Below are 16,817 nucleotides of genomic sequence, written 5' to 3'. Positions count from 1 at the left end.
TGAAGTTTTGAATGCATTTAAATTGTATCTTGACTTGGGCTTTATTTATGTTTGTTTGTTTGTTTGTTTTATTTTTTTCCCCTTTTTTAAATTTAAATTTTAGTTAGTATACAGTGCCGTATTGATTTCGGGAACAGAATTCAGTGGCTCATCACTTACACACAACACCCAGGGCTAACCAAATAAGTGACCCCCTTAGTACCCATCACCCATCTAGCCCATCTCCCACGTACCTCCCTCTGTCAACCCCATAGTTTGTTCTCTATCATTAAGAGTCTCTTGTGATTTGTTTCCTTCTTTTCTCCACCCCCCCTTTCATATGTTCATCTGTTCTGTTTCTTAAATTCCATGTATGAATGAAATCATATGGTATTTGTCTTCTCTGATTGACTTATTTTGCTTAGCATATTTTGAGTTTTTAATTTGTCTAATTCTTCAAAACTTTAGAAAGTTCCAAAAGATTCAAGGATTTTTTTTTTTCATACATTCTTATTCAAATAATGAATTTTCAGAGAACACACTTTTACACTGCCACAGCCATGTGATGATCTCTGGCTCTTATAGTCAGATGATCCAGTAGTCACTGATATTGTTCATGGTGTTTGGATTAGCTTTGGCTTTTTACCCTTGCACAAGTGGAAAACTGTATCAAAGCCTCACTGATCAAGATATATTTATTACCCTTTACTTAGATTATTTATTAAGTTTCCAATAATAAATTGCAATTGCTTTATCTTCACAGTTTTAGAGAAATCTATAGCTATTTTGAAGTAGTCTGTGAATGAATGTACTAAATAGTCCAATTAAGTACCTACATGCTTCTCAAAGCAAGAAAGATTACTGAAATATATTCAAGTTGAAATACAATACTTAATTGGCTGTCTTTGCATGCCTTGTATGAAGAATGGTGTACATTATTGAGAAAGCCGACTTAATATTTTTGTGAGAAAGTAGAATCATTTGAATAAATGGTTTTCTTAAAAGGAAGTGTGTTCATTTTATTTTGGAATACAGTGGCCAAGAAAATTAGAGTCAATGGCTTCATCACTCTTATTTTCTTTTCCTTTTCATCTTGTTAAATTCTACACACTAACTCATGTTACTCTGGGAGTTGCTATTTTCATGTCATCCTTAAGTGTTTTTTGTTTTGCTTTAGGAAACTCAGAGTAACTTAGTTTCACATTGTTTTTGCATTACAAGTGCAGCTAATGTTTAAAATGAATGGAGTATATTATAGTCTTAGCGGTAGATATACAACCTACAAAGAACCTTTGTGAGCTGATTTTAGCAGCATTTTCTCAGCACTTCTGACAGAAACAAAAGACCCCACATATTTTAATATCAACCTTTGATTTATTTTTTTATTTTAAAATTTTTATTTATTTTTGAGAGGGTGGGGAGGAGCAGAGAAAGAGGGAGACACAGAATCTGAAGCAGGCTTCAGGCTCTGAGCTGTCAGCACAGAGCCCAACATAGGGCTCAAATCCACGAGTCGTGAGATCATGACCTGAGCTGAAGTGGGATGCTTAACTGACTGAACCACCCAGGCACCCCTCAACCTTTTATTTTAAATGCTTCAGCATTTTCAGATTGAAAATCTGCTAGTTACAACATTTTAAGGCATTTCTTGTATCTAGAAGATACAAGAAGATACATTTCTTGTATCTTTACAATGAAAATTATTATTTGATGTTTGAGTTATGCTTCTTTCCTATTTCTGTCTTCTCATCCTAGCCATAGACCTTTAGAGTTTAACAGTCTCATTCTTGGGATGCCTGGGTGGCTCAGTTAAGTGTGCACTTTTTAAAAAATACGTGTTTATTTTTGAGAGAGAGAGAATGCGTGTGTGCGCAAGTTGGGGGAGGAGCAGAGAGGGAGAGAGAGAATCCCAAGCAGGCTCCACGCTGTCAGTGCAGAGCCTGACACAGGGCTTGAACTCACAAACTGTGAGATCATGACCCGAACCGAAATCAAGAGTCAGATGCTTAATTGACTGAGTCACCCCAGGCACGCTGAGCCTTCAACTCTTAAGTCACATTTATGGACCAGCTCTTAGAATATCTTATTTCCTTCCATAGATTGAGCTTGTCTCTTTCAAAATTCTTAGAAGAATTTAGTTTTGGGACTTGGGGGTGTCTTACCCCCAAGGTCAGTGTACTCCCTGGTATTATTGAGACCACCTTGTATCTGGATCCTACCTCTAGGTTTGTCACTGACTTATGATTGAGGAAGATGGGGACAAAAAAAATTTCAAGGGAATTTTAAAAGACAGTAGTGTAAAATATTTTCAAAAATGGTTAAAATGCAAAAATTTTGATACTTCTATAAGCTTAGTTGTTTAGAACACAGGTAGTTTTTTGCATGTTTTGCTTTATAGTTCTTTGGGGAATGGCAAATGGTTTTTAAAAGTTGTTTTTAAAACTGTGAACTTACTTTGTAAGAAGTATACTGATGAAAAGAAAATAACTTAGTTCCCTTGGTTATTTCTTATAAAACAAAATTCCAGACTATTTTGTTTTCTAGAGAATTTTTTGAGTAGGAAATGTCAGTAAGCTGTTTTCTTTTGTAGTATATTGTGTAAGAACACATTATTTGCTCAAATGAAAATTCCTGTTGCAATACCTTTAAAAACATCTTCAAATAATTGCATAATACCATTATTATAAGTAAGTACTCAAATGAACTCAAATTTTTTTGGATAAACTTTTATCTCTTAAAGATGATTACTACAGGAAAGAGTAAAGCTGGGGAAATGAGTTCAATTATCACATTGTTTGGCTGGAGGGCAAGTTTTAGAATCTTTTCTTCACAGTGCACAGGCCCTTTTGTGACTTGTTAATCTTTTTGTCGCAAATTAATTACATGTTATTTATTGTGATGTAGGTAAATGGCTGTTCATCTATGAAATGAATTGCCTACAGATTTTGGCTGAATATGAACGTATGTGGTTTTAAGTATTTATAGAACTTAAGTATGGCTTCTAGTTAAATGATTAGAAGATAGAAAATCCAAAACTCCTTTATTATATGGTCCATTTCAAACATCCTCAGTTAATTTTATTAATAAAGCCCAGAAAGCATGATTTGTGGAATAGAGTTACATTTTGTGAACCTATTATGATGCTCTGGTCTTAGAGAATTCCACAGAATAACTTCATTCATTTTTCTTTGTCCTTTTAATTGCTTGGCTATATTTATATTGTCTTTTGAAAACACCTTCATATAAGTATGACTTAAGTTCGCAGAATCAAACTTCCAGCTTTTATGAACTCTTCTGAATGTACCTGTCCTCTGGGCTCCCATATTTTGTCCTGTACTTTCTTCCTCCTTATCATTGTAGCTAGTATATATTGAGTTCATATAAAAGGTACGACAATATATTATTATTTTATACATATTACCTTGTTTAATTCTCACAGTAAACCTTTGATATGTGTCATGTTACCTCTATTTTACAGGTTAAAGAAACTGATGTTTAGAGAGATTTAGAAATTTGTCCAATTCATGGAGTAGATACTTGTGAAGTTTGAGTTTCAATCCAGTTCTGTTAGACTCTAAAACCTGTTTTCTTCCCACTAAGTTAGATACTATATATCTGTTTCATTTTAAGTGAAGTCCTGTGCTCATCTGGCTTCCCTACCAGAAGGAAGGACCCTCGGAGTGCCTGGATGGCTCAGTCAGTTGAGCATCCCACATGGTTTCAGCTTGGGTCATGATCTCATGCTGGCAGTGTGGAGCCTGCTTGGGATTCTCTCTCCTCCTCTCTCTCTGCCACTCCCCTGCAAAATAACTATATAAAAAAATTTTTTTAAGTTAAAAAAAAAAAGGAAGAAGGACCCTCTGGAGGACAGAGACCTTGTTTTATTCATATTTATGTCTCCAGAGCCTGGTACAGATCCCAGAATTTTTTAAATGGGCACTTAATGAAAGACACTGACATCACTGAATGGTAGCAGTGAAGCATGTAGTTTCTTTTTTTTTTTTTTTTAATGTTTATTTATTTTTGAAAGAGAGAGAGAGAGAGACAGAGCATGAGCAGGAGAGGGGCAGAGAGAGAGGGAGACACAGAATCTGAAGCAGGCTCCAGGCTCTGAGCTATCAGCACAGAGCCCGACATGGGACTCGAACCCACAGACTGTGAGATCATGACCTGAGCTGAAGTTGGACACTCAACCGACTGAGCCACCCAGGCGCCCCTGTAGTTTCTAAAGTATAGTCAGTTTACTGGTTCATGTACCTCCTATCCTTTTGATGTGGTTATACACAGGTGTGCATGCCCAAATACACATACACACACTCTTTCATCCTTAGTGATCCTGTGACAGTGAGAATTTTTGTTCTCATTTTGTAGATCATAAAATCAAGATCTAGGGTTGCCTGGCTGGCTCAGTTGGTAGAGCATGTGACTCTTGATCTTGATGTTATGAGTTCAAGGCCCATGTTGGGTGTAGAGATGACTTTGAAATAAAATCTAAAACACATTAAACAAGAAAATCGATATCTAGAAAAAATGAGACTTGCTTAAGAACATACCTCTAGTTAGTGGCAAATCTGTGATGCAAATCCAGATCTTCAAACTTTATTTTTTTATTTTTATTTTTATTTTTTAATGTTTATTAATTTTTGAGGGAGAGAGGGAGACAGAATCTGAAACAGGCTCCAGGCTCTGAGCTGTCAGCACAGAGCCCGATGCAGTGCTCAAACTCACAAACCACGAGATTATGTCCTGAGCCGAAGTTGGACGCTTAACTGACTGAGTCGCTCAGGTGCCCCAAGATTTTCAAACTTTAAATCTTATAATCATCTACTCCAGGCTATCCATCTGTGCTAATTGAATCCTATACTTCATTTCTTAATATGTTTATTTGCTTGTTGAGAAATGATGGCAAGAAAACAAAGATATCCACAAATGGTTGTGTCTAAGACACCTTCTTTTGAAGTGATGAATGTATGCTCTTTGCTCAGTCTGTCTTATCTATCTATCTGTTTATTGAGAGAGAGAGAGAGAGCGAGCAGGGAAGGGGCAGAGAGAGGAGAGAGAGAGAATCCCAAGCAGGCTCTGCACTGTCTTAACTGACTCAGCCACCCAGGTGCTCCCAGTCTTTTTATATATACATAATATTTCATTTATTTTCCATTATGAAGCATAAATTTGGGGAGCAGTAATTATAGTTAGAATTTTTGTCAAGGGGGCGTCTGGCTGGAGTGGGTAGAGCATGTGACTCTTGATCTCAAGGTTGTGAGTTCAAGCCCCATGTTTGGTATAGAGATTACTTAAAATCTTAAAAGAAAAAAAAGAATTTTAGTTAAGGAGTAAAATAGTCACAGCTCACAAACTATATGACCATATCACATTCTAATCAGCTGAATATAGGTCTAGCAAGATTCCTGGCACATGCAGAGGGTATTAAGGAGTCTGTATTGCAGACTTGATTGACGTACTGTGCTTCTTAAGTAGAAAGATTTGCCATACTAATACCTGAAAGAATGATAAGTTATAGGCAATCTGATGTTTTTGTGTAGAATAATCATGTCAGCACAATTTATATGTTGTAATACAGGGATTTAAAGTAAAAATATATATCTACATGTGTAATATGAAACATGATATAAAGAGTACATTTAACATATCTTAAACATTTAGGATTTTTCTTTTTTTAGGCTCATATTATTTTTTCAGTAGAATTTTTTTCCTAAATAAAATTGGTCTTTGATCTGTATCAACATTTTTGACATGTTTGATAGTATATTCATTTTTTTCTAGTAATGCTAAAAGAACTAAAAGACTGGTAAATTTGAGTAGGTAGTGTATATGATACTAAATTACGGGTTAGAAAGACTTTAGCTTATCAATATTTGAAGATGTTAGTATTTTATGTTTTGCAGTGGACAAATTGCCTCCAAGTTTTAATCTGGAAAAGGTTTACAACTACATGGCTTTTATATTTTTACTACTTCTATTAGAGTTTCTATACAAATTATTCAAATCTTGATTATAAAAGAGAAGATGAAAGTGTAAACACATTATTCAAACAGCATGAAGAATATCACTACCATGTTGTTTCTCAGTTTTATTCAGTCATAAATGCAAAGCAGAAGTATGTAACATGTCATTGGATTTTATTTTGCTTTACTAGCTCCTCAAGAGTTACTGATCTATGAAATGGCAGAGAATGGAAAAAATTGTGACCAGAGACGTGTAGCAATGAACAAGGAACAATATAATGGAAACTTCACAGGTATGGTGATTTGGAGAGAGAAGATCTACAGGTTTAAATGATATCCTTTTCAGTGGAGTAAAATAGAAATATATCTAATATTTACTGTCTTTTGTTAATATATGATAAGTATGTGAGATTCTTATATATTTTATGTAACATTACAGAAATCCCCCCTGCCTCTTATCTGTGTTTTGTTTTTCCACAGTTTCAGTTCCCCATGGCCAACTGCAGTCCAGAAACAGAATGATCTATTGTCAGAACATCAGTAATAGCCTAATGCCACATCACAATGCCTACATCATTCACTTCACTTCATCTTATCACATAAGCATTTTATCATCTCACATAATCTCAAGAAGAAGGACAGTACAATAAGATATTTTAAGAAAGTTACATTCATATAACTTTTATTAAACTATATTTTTATAATTATTTTATTATTGGTTATTGCTCTCAATCTTACTGTGTCGAATTTATAAACTTTAGCATAACTATGTAGATATAGGAAAAAACATAGTTACATATAGAATTCAGTACTCTCTGGTTTCAGGCATCCACTGGGCATCTTAGAACATGTCCCCTACGGATGAGGGGGGGACTACAGTAATTATCTTTTTTTACCCCTCTTAGTAAATGAAATTTTATGGGTCCAGGCCTATACGGTGAATTTTCACAGTGATAGCAGAAGCAGCCTAGCCATAGTTTCATCACCAGTGTTCTGGGTACAAGGTTATTATTTGTTAATCTTATGCTGTGGTCAGTATTTATTTGGCTTTGTTTGGTGCTCAGTGTTATCATGCTATTTTGTAACTTTAGAAGTAGATTGTAAATTTACTTATTACACTAATCCTAAATGTACAATTATCAAAAAGTCAATGTGATTATTGTGAGTGTATTTTATTTCATTTTAAATGTTTTTTTTTTTATTCATTTTTGAAAGAAGACAGAGAGAGACAGAGCGTGAGCAGGGGAGAGGCAGAGAGAGAGGGAGACACAGAATCTGAAGCAGGCTCCAGGCTCTGAGCTGTCAGCACAGAGCCCGATGTGGGGCTTGAACCCACGGACCGTGAGATCATGACCTGAGCTGAAGTCGGACGCTTAACTGACTGAGCCATTCAGGCGCTCCTATTGTGGGTTTATTTTAAAATTTTCATTTGCAACAAATAAATTTATACTTTAACCAAATTTGGAATTTGTAGTAAATTTCAGTATATTTAACACTTATTCAAACATTTAAAAAAACAATAATAATAATAAAAGGCCCTGAAAGCCCTGAAACTATGGCTTTTATTTATATAGATGGTTAAAGTAGGAACTTTCCTTCATGTGTTTAAAGGAAATGAAGGCTTTTTCACTTCTGTTAATTATAATGGTTTTCTTCTTGATTTGTAGTTGTTTGACATCTTAAACATACTGCAAATAATATTCCAGCATGGTAATATTCTATTATAGAAATTCTCTTACATTGGAAGAAGTGCAAGCTATCTGAAATAGTAGTTTCTGTGTTTTGATCACTACATTGCCTTGCAGGGCACATTTTGCAGCACTTATCTGACTTTCAGGTTACTCTGATTATTGATAAATTTTATATCATTGCACCAAAAATTTCAGGATGTAGAGATAAGCATGCATATGTCATAGTCTCTTCACATTAGTGTGAAGTAACTTCACAATAGTAGCTTTTGCATGTTGTTTTTTCTTTCCTTTCTCTCAATAAGCATGTACATTTATATATTCTTCCCCTGCCGCCTAACCCCTTGGAATTTAAAATTAATGTCAGTATGACACACTTACTGTCCTGTACTGTGGTATTTTTTAACTTTGTATTTCCTAGAGATTGTGCTATAACTGTAGTCTTCATTATGGCTGCTTAGTATTCCATTGTATCAGTATACATACTTTAACCATTCCTCTGTCTTCGGTTAACATTTAGGTTGTTTATAATTTTTTGCCAAGACAAGTAACACTGCATTGAATAAACTTGTACAAAAGACATATCACATCATACCTAATCATTCTTAGAAATGGGATTATTGGGTTATAGGGTATGTGCATTTGTAATTTTGATAATAACTTTGTACACTTACTAAGTGTCAGAGTCTTCTGAGAGCTTCACATATATTAACTCATTTAATCTTTGTGATGACCCTAAAGAAGTTAAGTACTATGTTCATCTTCATTTCAGAAAAGAAAAAACTGAGAGATAGAAGGGTTAACTAACTTGCCTGCTGTCTCATGACTTGTAGGCAAGATTTGGAACCAAGTAGTTTGCCGTCCCATTTTGAGCTCTAAACCACTTTGCTCTGTGATGTGATACTAAATCACCTTTCATGGAAGGTGGGCTAACTTAGTATCCCAGTAGTGTACAAGAAAAGTAACTTGTGTCCTGACAATAATTGCTAAAATAGTCCTCAGAGCAGAGCAGAGCAGAATCACCTAACCCAGACGTATCATAACGTGAATCACATTGCTTATTTTTTGAGGTTTGTATGCAGTCCTTCAAATGTGATATGGGAAAGTAGGTGAATTTTTAAAGTGATTAGGAAAAGCGAACATTCTCTTTTAACTTCTGCCCTAATGTTTTTCAGACCCTTCTTCAATGAATGAAAAGAAGAGGAGGGATCGGGAAGAGAGGCAGAATATTGTCCTGTGGAGACAGCCACTCATTACCTTGCAGTATTTTTCTCTGGAAATCCTAGTAATCTTGAAGGAATGGACCTCAAAGTAAAGAGTCGTCCATTACCTTTTAAATAAATTTTATTTAGTAATTTTAGAAATCTTTAACAATCTCCTACTCTCTACCTCCTGCTTTTTCCATATGAATTAGTTAAATTTATTTATTTTTGTTTTTTATTTTTTTAACATTTTTATTTACTTTTGAGAGAGACAGAAACAGAATGTGAGTGGGTTAGGGGCAGAGAGAGAGGGAGACACAGAAGCAGAAGCAGGCTTCAGGCCCTGAGCTGTCAGCACAGAGCCTGACGTGGGGCTCGAACTCATGAGCTGTGAGATCATGACCTGAGCCAAAGTTGGATGCTCAACCGACTGAGCCACCCAGGCGCCCCAAAATTTAGAATGTTTTAGGAATATATTTATTTTCCTTTCTATAGTTTCAAGAAAAATAGGGAACACACTGCTATTTGCTCACTAGATTATTGCAATTGACTTCTGTCTCATGTTGAATCTTTTACACAAAGGATAACATAGGAAACAAGATTTTTTTCTTCTGGCTTTACCTTTAAGAGAACTTAGGCCTGTGTACACTAGACACACTGAATCTTTAGTAGGACAGAGTTCAGGATACATGGCACTTTTACTGACAGTTTCAGCCAGTGAAAGAGGACTCTGCCCTGGAAATGTGTTGTATCTTTAAATTTAGTACTTATCAGGCCTGTTTCAGATATCATAAAGAACAAGTTGAACTTTTACATGCCTTATCATTTTGAGCTTGGTTTCCAAATTATTATTATTATTATTATTTTATTATTATTTTTTTTTAAAGAGAAAGAGCATGGATACAAGTTGGGGAGAGGGGCAGAGGGAGAGGGAGAGATTCCCAAGTAGTCTCTATGTTCAGTGTGGAGCCCAACGCAGGGCTTGATTCCATGAGCCTGGGATCATGACCTAAGCCAAAATCAAAAGCCAAATGTTCAACTGACTGAGCCACCCAGGTGCCCCATCTTTTTTTGTTTTTTAATTATTACTATTTTTTAATTTGCATCCTAGTGAGTTAGCATATAGTGCAATAATGATTTCAGGAGTAGAATCCAGTGATTCATCCCCTGCATATAACACCCAGTGCTTATCTCAACAAGTATCTTCCTTTTTTTTTTTTTTTTAAATACATTTATTCATTTTTGAGAGACAAGACAGAATGTGAGTGGGAGAGGGGCAGAGTGAGGAAGACACAGAATCTGAAGCAGGCTCCATGCTTTGAGCTCTCAGCACAGAGCCTGATGGGGGGCTTGAACTCACAGACTGGGAGATCATGACCTGAGCTGAAGTCAGACGCTTAACTGACTGAACCACCTAGGCACCCCACCAACACGTATCTTCCTTAATGCCGCTTGCCTGTTTGGCCCATCCCTCCACCCATAACCCCTCCAACAACCCTCAGTTTGTTCTCTATATTTAAGAGTCTCTTATGTTTTGTCCCATCCCTGTTTCTATATTATTTTTGCTTCCCTTCCTTTATGTTCATCTGTTTTGTATCTTAAATTCCACATGAGTAAAGTCATATATTTGTCTTTCTCTGACTGATTTTGCTTAGCAAAAATCTCTGACTTATATACTCTAGTTCCATCCACAATGTTGCAGATGGCAAGATTTCATTGCTTTTGATCGCTGAGTAATACTCCATTGTATATGTATATCACATCTTCTTTACCCATTCCTCTGTCATGGACATTTGGGCTCTTTCCATACTTGGGCTGTTGTTCATAGTGCTGCATGGGGTGCATGTGTGCCTTGGAAACAGCACACCTGTATCTTTTGGATAAATACCTAGTGATGCAATTGCTGGGTCGTAAGGTAGTTCTATTTTTAATTTTTTGAGGACCCTCCATACAATTTTCCAGAGTTGCTGCACTAGTTTACATTCCCACCAGCAGTGCGAAAGGCTTCCTCTTTCTCCGCATCCTTGCCAACAACTGTCGTTGCCTGAGTTGTTACTTTTAGCTATTCTGACAGGTATGAGGTGATATCTCATTGTGGTTTTGATTTGTATTTCCCTGATAATGATTTGAGCATTTTTTCATGTGTCTGTTAGCCATCTGGATGTCTTCTTTGGAGAAGTTTCTATTCATGTCTTTTGCCCATTTCTTTACTGGATGGTTTATTTTTTGGGTGTTGAGTTTGGTAAGTTCTTTATAAATTTTGGATACTAACCCTTTATCTGATATGTCATTTGCAAATATCTTCTCCCATTCTGTTGGTTGCCTTTTAGTTTTGCTGATTGTTTCCTTTGCTGTGCAGAAGCTTTTTATCTTGATGAGGTCCCAGTAGTTCATTTTTGCTTTTGTTTCCCTTGCTTCCGGAGACATGTTGAGTAAGAAGTTGCTGTGGCCGAGGTCAAAACAGTTTTTGCCTGCTTTCTCCAGGAGGATTTTGATGGCTTCCTTTCTTACATTTAGGTCTTTGATCCATTTTGAGTTTATGTTTGTGTATGGTGTAAGATAGTGAAGTGTTCCAGGTTCATTCTTCTGCACGTTGCTGTCCAGTTTTCCCAGCACCACTTGCTGAAGAGACTGTCTTTATTCCATTGGATATTCTTTCCTGCTTTGTCAAAGATTAGTTGGCCATACGTTTGTGGGTCCATTTCTGGATTCTCTATTCTGTTGCATTGATCTAAGTATTTTTATGCCAGTACCATACTGTCTTGATGATTACAACTTTGAAGTCTGGAATTGTGATGCTTTCAGTTTCGGTTTTCTTTTTCAGGTTGCTTTGCCTACTATTCGGGGTCTTTTCTGGTTCCATACAAATTTTAGGATTGTTTGTTCTAGCTCTGAGAAGAATGCTGGTATTGTTTTGATAGGGATTGCATTGAATATGTAGATTGCTTTGGGTAGTATCAACATTTTAACAATATTTGTTCTTCCAGTCCATGAGTATGGAATATTTTTCCATTTTTTTGGTATGTCTTCTTCAATTTCTCATAAGCTTTCAATCGCTTTCAGTGTATAGCTTTTTCACCTCTTTGGTTAGGTTTATTCCTAGGTATTTTATGGTTTTTGGTGCAGTTGTAAATGGGATCAATTCCTTGATTTCTCTTTCTGCTTCTTCATTATTGGTGTTTAGAAATGCAGCCGATTTCTGTGCATTGATTTTATATCCTGCGACTTTGCTGAATTCATGGATCAGGTCTAGCAAGTTTTTGGTGGAATCTTTTGGGTTTTCCATATAGAGTATCCTGTCATCTGCAAAGAATTTTCTCAAGTTTGACTTCCTCCTTGCCGAGTTGGATGCCTATATTTTTTTTTAACTTAAGTAAACTGTACACCCAACGTGAAGCTCAAACTCACAGTCCTGACATCACGACATGCTCCACTGACATGCTCCACTGACAGAGTCAGCTGAATGCCCCAAGTTATTATTTTTAATAGTATCTTACATTTTTATTGTACATACAGTTTATTAAACATTTTGTAATATTTTTCAGTTCATTTGATCCCTAAAGCAACTCTGTGAAAGCAGTAAAACAAGTTTATGATTACAGTTGACCCTTGAATGACATGGGGATTAGGGGTGTCAATACCCACACAGTTGAAAATCCGTGTGTAAATTTTGACTCCTAGAAAACTTAACTAGTAATAGCCTACTTTTAAAAAAAAAAATTTTTAATGTTTATTTTTGAGAGAGAGAGAGAGAGAGAGAGGTGGGGGAGGGGCAGAGAGAAATGGAGACAGAGAATCCAAAGCAGGCTCTTCACTGTTAGTGCAAAGCCCGACGTAGGGCCCGAACCCATGATCTGTGAGATCATGACCTGAGCCGAAGTTGGATGCTCTGCCGAGCCACCCAGGCACCCCAGTAATAGCCTACTTTTGACCAGAAGCCTTTGTACCTTATATGTATTATATACAATATTCTTACAATATAGTAAGCTAGGGAGAAGAAAATGTTATTAAGAAAATCATAAGGAAGAGAAAATACACTTACAGTACTGTACTGTAAAAAATCCACATGTAGTCCCTGCACTGTTCAGACCCATATTGTACAAGGGTCAACTGTATTATGATTTTATTTTGTTTTATTTTTATTTTTATTTAGTTGTAAATGTTTATTTATTTATTTTAAAAGAGAGAGAGGAGAAGGGCAGAGAGACAGGGAGAGAGAATCCCAGTCAGGCTTTGCACTGACAGCAAGGAGTCCAGTGCAGGGCTCGATCCCACAAACAGTGAGATTATGACCTGAGGGAAAACCAAGAATCTGATACTTAACCAACTGAGCCACCCAAGCACCCCAACTGTATTATGATTTTAAAAATAAGACATAGAATCAGATTGGTTAAACATCTTACTCAAAGTGTAATACTTAGGGACTCTGATCCAGGTCCTCTAACTTGAAGGCCAGCGCTCTTTTCATTATATATATATTTCATTATATTAGATCAGTCTTTTGGGTAAGGGAAAGGTTACCATAGGGTTTATGATAAAAAAACATTGGGTGTTCTATACTATGTATCTGCTCTTGGCCTCCTTCTGTACCCTAAGAGACCATCATGTTTAAGGACAAGAGTTTAACCCCAGAAAGCATTCTGTAGCTGTGCTAAACAACCTAAGTGCTTCAACAAGAAATTGTTTTGGGAGTGCTGAATCCTAAAAATGAGACTGTGAGATATTTCATTTATTTTTGTTTTTAAGATTATGGCATCGTCAAAGCATTGTGGTATCTTTTTTATTGCTGCTTGCTGTACTTATAGCTACGTATTGTGTTGAAGGAGCACATCAACAGGTAAGAGGTTCAGCAACTCTTTCTATTCCCTTTTATTTGTTTTTTTTTTAATGATTGTTTTGAGAGAGAGAGAGCACCAGCCAGGGAGGGGCAGAGAGAGGGAAAAAGAGAATCCCAAGCAGGCATCACACTGCCGGCACAGAACCTGGCACGGGGCTCAATGTCACAACTGTGGGATCATGACTTGAGCCCAGATCAAGCGTCAGACGCTTAACCGACTCAGCCATCTAGACACCCCTGTGTTTCTATTCTTGTACCCTCCCTAATCCCAAACAGTTTCAAAATGGGACTGTTGTGGATTTGATAAAATTTCTGCCCTCCACATTTTTAGATTTGGTTTTGTTTTTTACATTTATATCATAAATGATATCTTAATGTCTTAAAAGATCAAATATTAAAAATATTGTGGCATTTCATGGCTGCTGAGCATTTATATTTGGCATATATCATTTCTTTTTATTTTCAAGGATTCAAATGTAACTTTCCTGATGGTGTTTAGTCAAAACTTTGGTTAAAAATAGCAAAACATTAATGTATTCTAATAGGAAATGGTTCTAAAGTAGTATTGTTTTATATTTTATTTATTTATTTATTTATTTTTATAATTAAATTTTTTTTTCAACGTTTTTTATTTATTTTTGGGACAGAGAGAGACAGAGCATGAACGGGGAGGGGCAGAGAGAGAGGGAGACACAGAATCGGAAACAGGCTCCAGGCTCCGAGCCATCAGCCCAGAGCCCGACACGGGGCTCGAACTCACGGAGCGCGAGATCGTGACCTGGCTGAAGTCGGACGCTTAACCGACTGCGCCACCCAGGCGCCCCTTGTTTTATATTTTAAAACAGTTCACCTCTAATTTCAGAGAAGTTTTTATAGTTTTAAATGCATTCCTTTTAACTATTTTGAAGAAATATATGTATGCCATTAAGAGTTTGTAAGGAACTGGTTTGAAGAATTTAATTGCCAGTGTGAGAGTCTAGAATCTAATATGTGGAATGCTTCCAACAAGTCCATAGCTCGGTGGACTTCAGTTTGCTCTTGTTTGAAAAGCATCTCAGTCTTAAATATACAAAAATAATTGTATTCTGTTTTTGTACTTTGATTAAGAAGAATATATTCCATTCACAAATATGTGAACAACTGTCCCACTCTTACCACTGTTTATTATGATGCTTTCTTAAAGTTTTTGTAACTTTTAAATACCTTCAAAACTTTTATTCTCATAGTTAAATCATATTAGTAATTTGCATTTTTCCTATAAATGTCATTCACAATAGGAGGACTTTAAAGGTCTAAAAACAAGATCTGTATTCTAATTAGATGAATTTTTTGTCTCTCTGCTGTCACATATACGAGGAATTAGGCCTCTTCAAGGAATTTTTATTCTTAATGCTTTCTTCCTATTAGAAACTTACTTTAGTTGGTTTGTTTTAGTTTGATTGTAGGTGATAAATAATGTATTTTTGCTTAACAAGTTTTTTTTCCCCCCCACTGCGTCCATTTTGTTTTTCAGTATGTGCAACGTATAGAGAAACAATTTCTCTTGTATGCCTACTGGATAGGCTTAGGAATTTTGTCTTCTGTTGGGCTTGGAACAGGGCTGCACACCTTCCTCCTTTATCTGGTAAGAATAACTTTTAATAAGCAAGATTGAAAGAGATGTTTTAATTGGTGCTTGAGGAATTAAAATTCTAAGATTTTTAGTTATCTACCTTTGCATTTTAGAAGCACTCTAATCCTCAAATCAGTGTTTTTAAGTTTGATTTAGAATTGTTTTGTTTTTCCTTTTGGGTTGAGGATTTAAAAAGAGAAGAGGGAAAAACCCTTGGGCAATTGAGATTGTTCACTTAATTCAGCCAGGAAATGTTCCTTCCAGGTTTTGGAATAATGGTTCTTTTGCTTATGCAATGGTCATTTTAATAGCTGAAGTTCTTTAAATGTACAAGATTTCATGTAAGGCTTAGAATTAATTTGAACAGTTTGCTTTCTCTGTTAATCAGCAAATGAGAAATGGTGTCTTCCCTCATGTTCTCAAGTACCACATGCATACACCTGGATAGTCATTTTTGGTATTCTTACTGAATGTAATATATAACACATGTCGAACTGAAAGCTTTCTTAAATCCTTTTAAATCAAAGTATTAAATGTACCCCTCCTCAAAAATACTGTTTTACTTAGTTGAAAATGGGGAGATAAAAGATAGGTCATGTAAGTATGGACTTGAGGAGTGAGTGCTCATCAGATTTTGTGCCCTGGATTCCTCTCTTGTTTCACTCTATTCCTTTTGCTGAGGAATTGAAAACAATTCCATATTTGAAAAAAGCCTGATCTTGATTAGGGCAAGACAGGTGAAAAGTTGTCACAGCAGTACTGATTCCTGAATAAAGTTCAACACAGCAAACATTTCCAATCTTTATGTTTCAATGAATTCATTTCAGAAGCAGATATGGTAAGTATTAAGGAATGATTGTTCAGAAGGCTGCTAAATTAATGGTCTGAAGAATAATTTGAGAATCTATAATTCATAACTTCTCCAAGTTTATGGGAGTTTAAAATCTGGAATTTTAGAATTCTGTTCATGATTGCTCGCTGATTTAATCCCAAATAGGGAAATAATCCCAGAGAACTAATCCATATCAGTGTTTCTTTAATAACTAAATTCTTAGACATATAATACTATATTTGAGGTTGAGGGAGAGGAGAAAAGAAGAAATTAGAGGTTATAGGTTACCAGTCTGTTCTTTTCTAAACCTTTCTTCTGAGATTCTTTGGGAAAACCAGATTAAGGAACTAATTTGTAGCACTGGATTAATTTAGAAGTATCTAAAAAGCAACCCAGGTAGCAGATTCTGCTGAATCTTAAAAGTGATTCTAATGAAATGTAGAAATTGCACAATAAGTTAGGGTAAAGAAATTTGAAACAAGGAAGTTATATGTTTCCTGTTTCTTTTCATATCCATGAGAAACCTTTATAAGGTGACATTTATAAAATGTCGTGATGTGAAAACATTATTATTTTAGTTCCATTGATATCCAGTAAAGGTTTTAGAAACATACAAATAATCAATAATTATTATAAAATTCATTTGAGTGAAAAAATCAAGTCTTTGCTTCCATAAATTAACTAGTTACTTCTGCTGGGGG

The 16,817-nt window shown here is 35.7% G+C and overlaps 2 protein-coding genes across 5 annotated transcripts in view; one reads left to right on the top strand and one right to left on the bottom strand.

The window, feature by feature from the left end:
• The window catches only part of VMP1 (vacuole membrane protein 1), a 129,501-nt gene that overhangs the window by 16,643 nt on the left and 96,041 nt on the right, over positions 1–16,817 (top strand). For all 3 annotated transcript variants that reach the window (XM_086686808.1, XM_025917709.2, XM_086686807.1), the window contains exons 2-5: positions 6,137–6,238; positions 8,809–8,944; positions 13,582–13,672; positions 15,186–15,296. In XM_086686808.1, coding sequence (XP_086542934.1) covers positions 6,163–6,238; positions 8,809–8,944; positions 13,582–13,672; positions 15,186–15,296 — 414 coding nt within the window. In that variant the 5' untranslated portion in view covers positions 6,137–6,162. The remainder of the gene's footprint in view (positions 1–6,136; positions 6,239–8,808; positions 8,945–13,581; positions 13,673–15,185; positions 15,297–16,817) is intronic.
• PTRH2 (peptidyl-tRNA hydrolase 2) overlaps positions 1–16,817 on the bottom strand; it is a 55,608-nt gene that overhangs the window by 23,477 nt on the left and 15,314 nt on the right. The gene's annotated exons all lie outside the window — the stretch shown is intronic.

The sequence above is a fragment of the Puma concolor genome, chromosome E1 (assembly GCF_028749965.1).
Source record: "Puma concolor isolate L17-30 chromosome E1, mPumCon1.1.hap2, whole genome shotgun sequence".
Lineage (NCBI taxonomy): Eukaryota > Metazoa > Chordata > Mammalia > Carnivora > Felidae > Puma > Puma concolor.
Note: the sequence above shows the minus strand (reverse complement) of the source record. Positions and strands in the feature narration are given on the sequence as shown.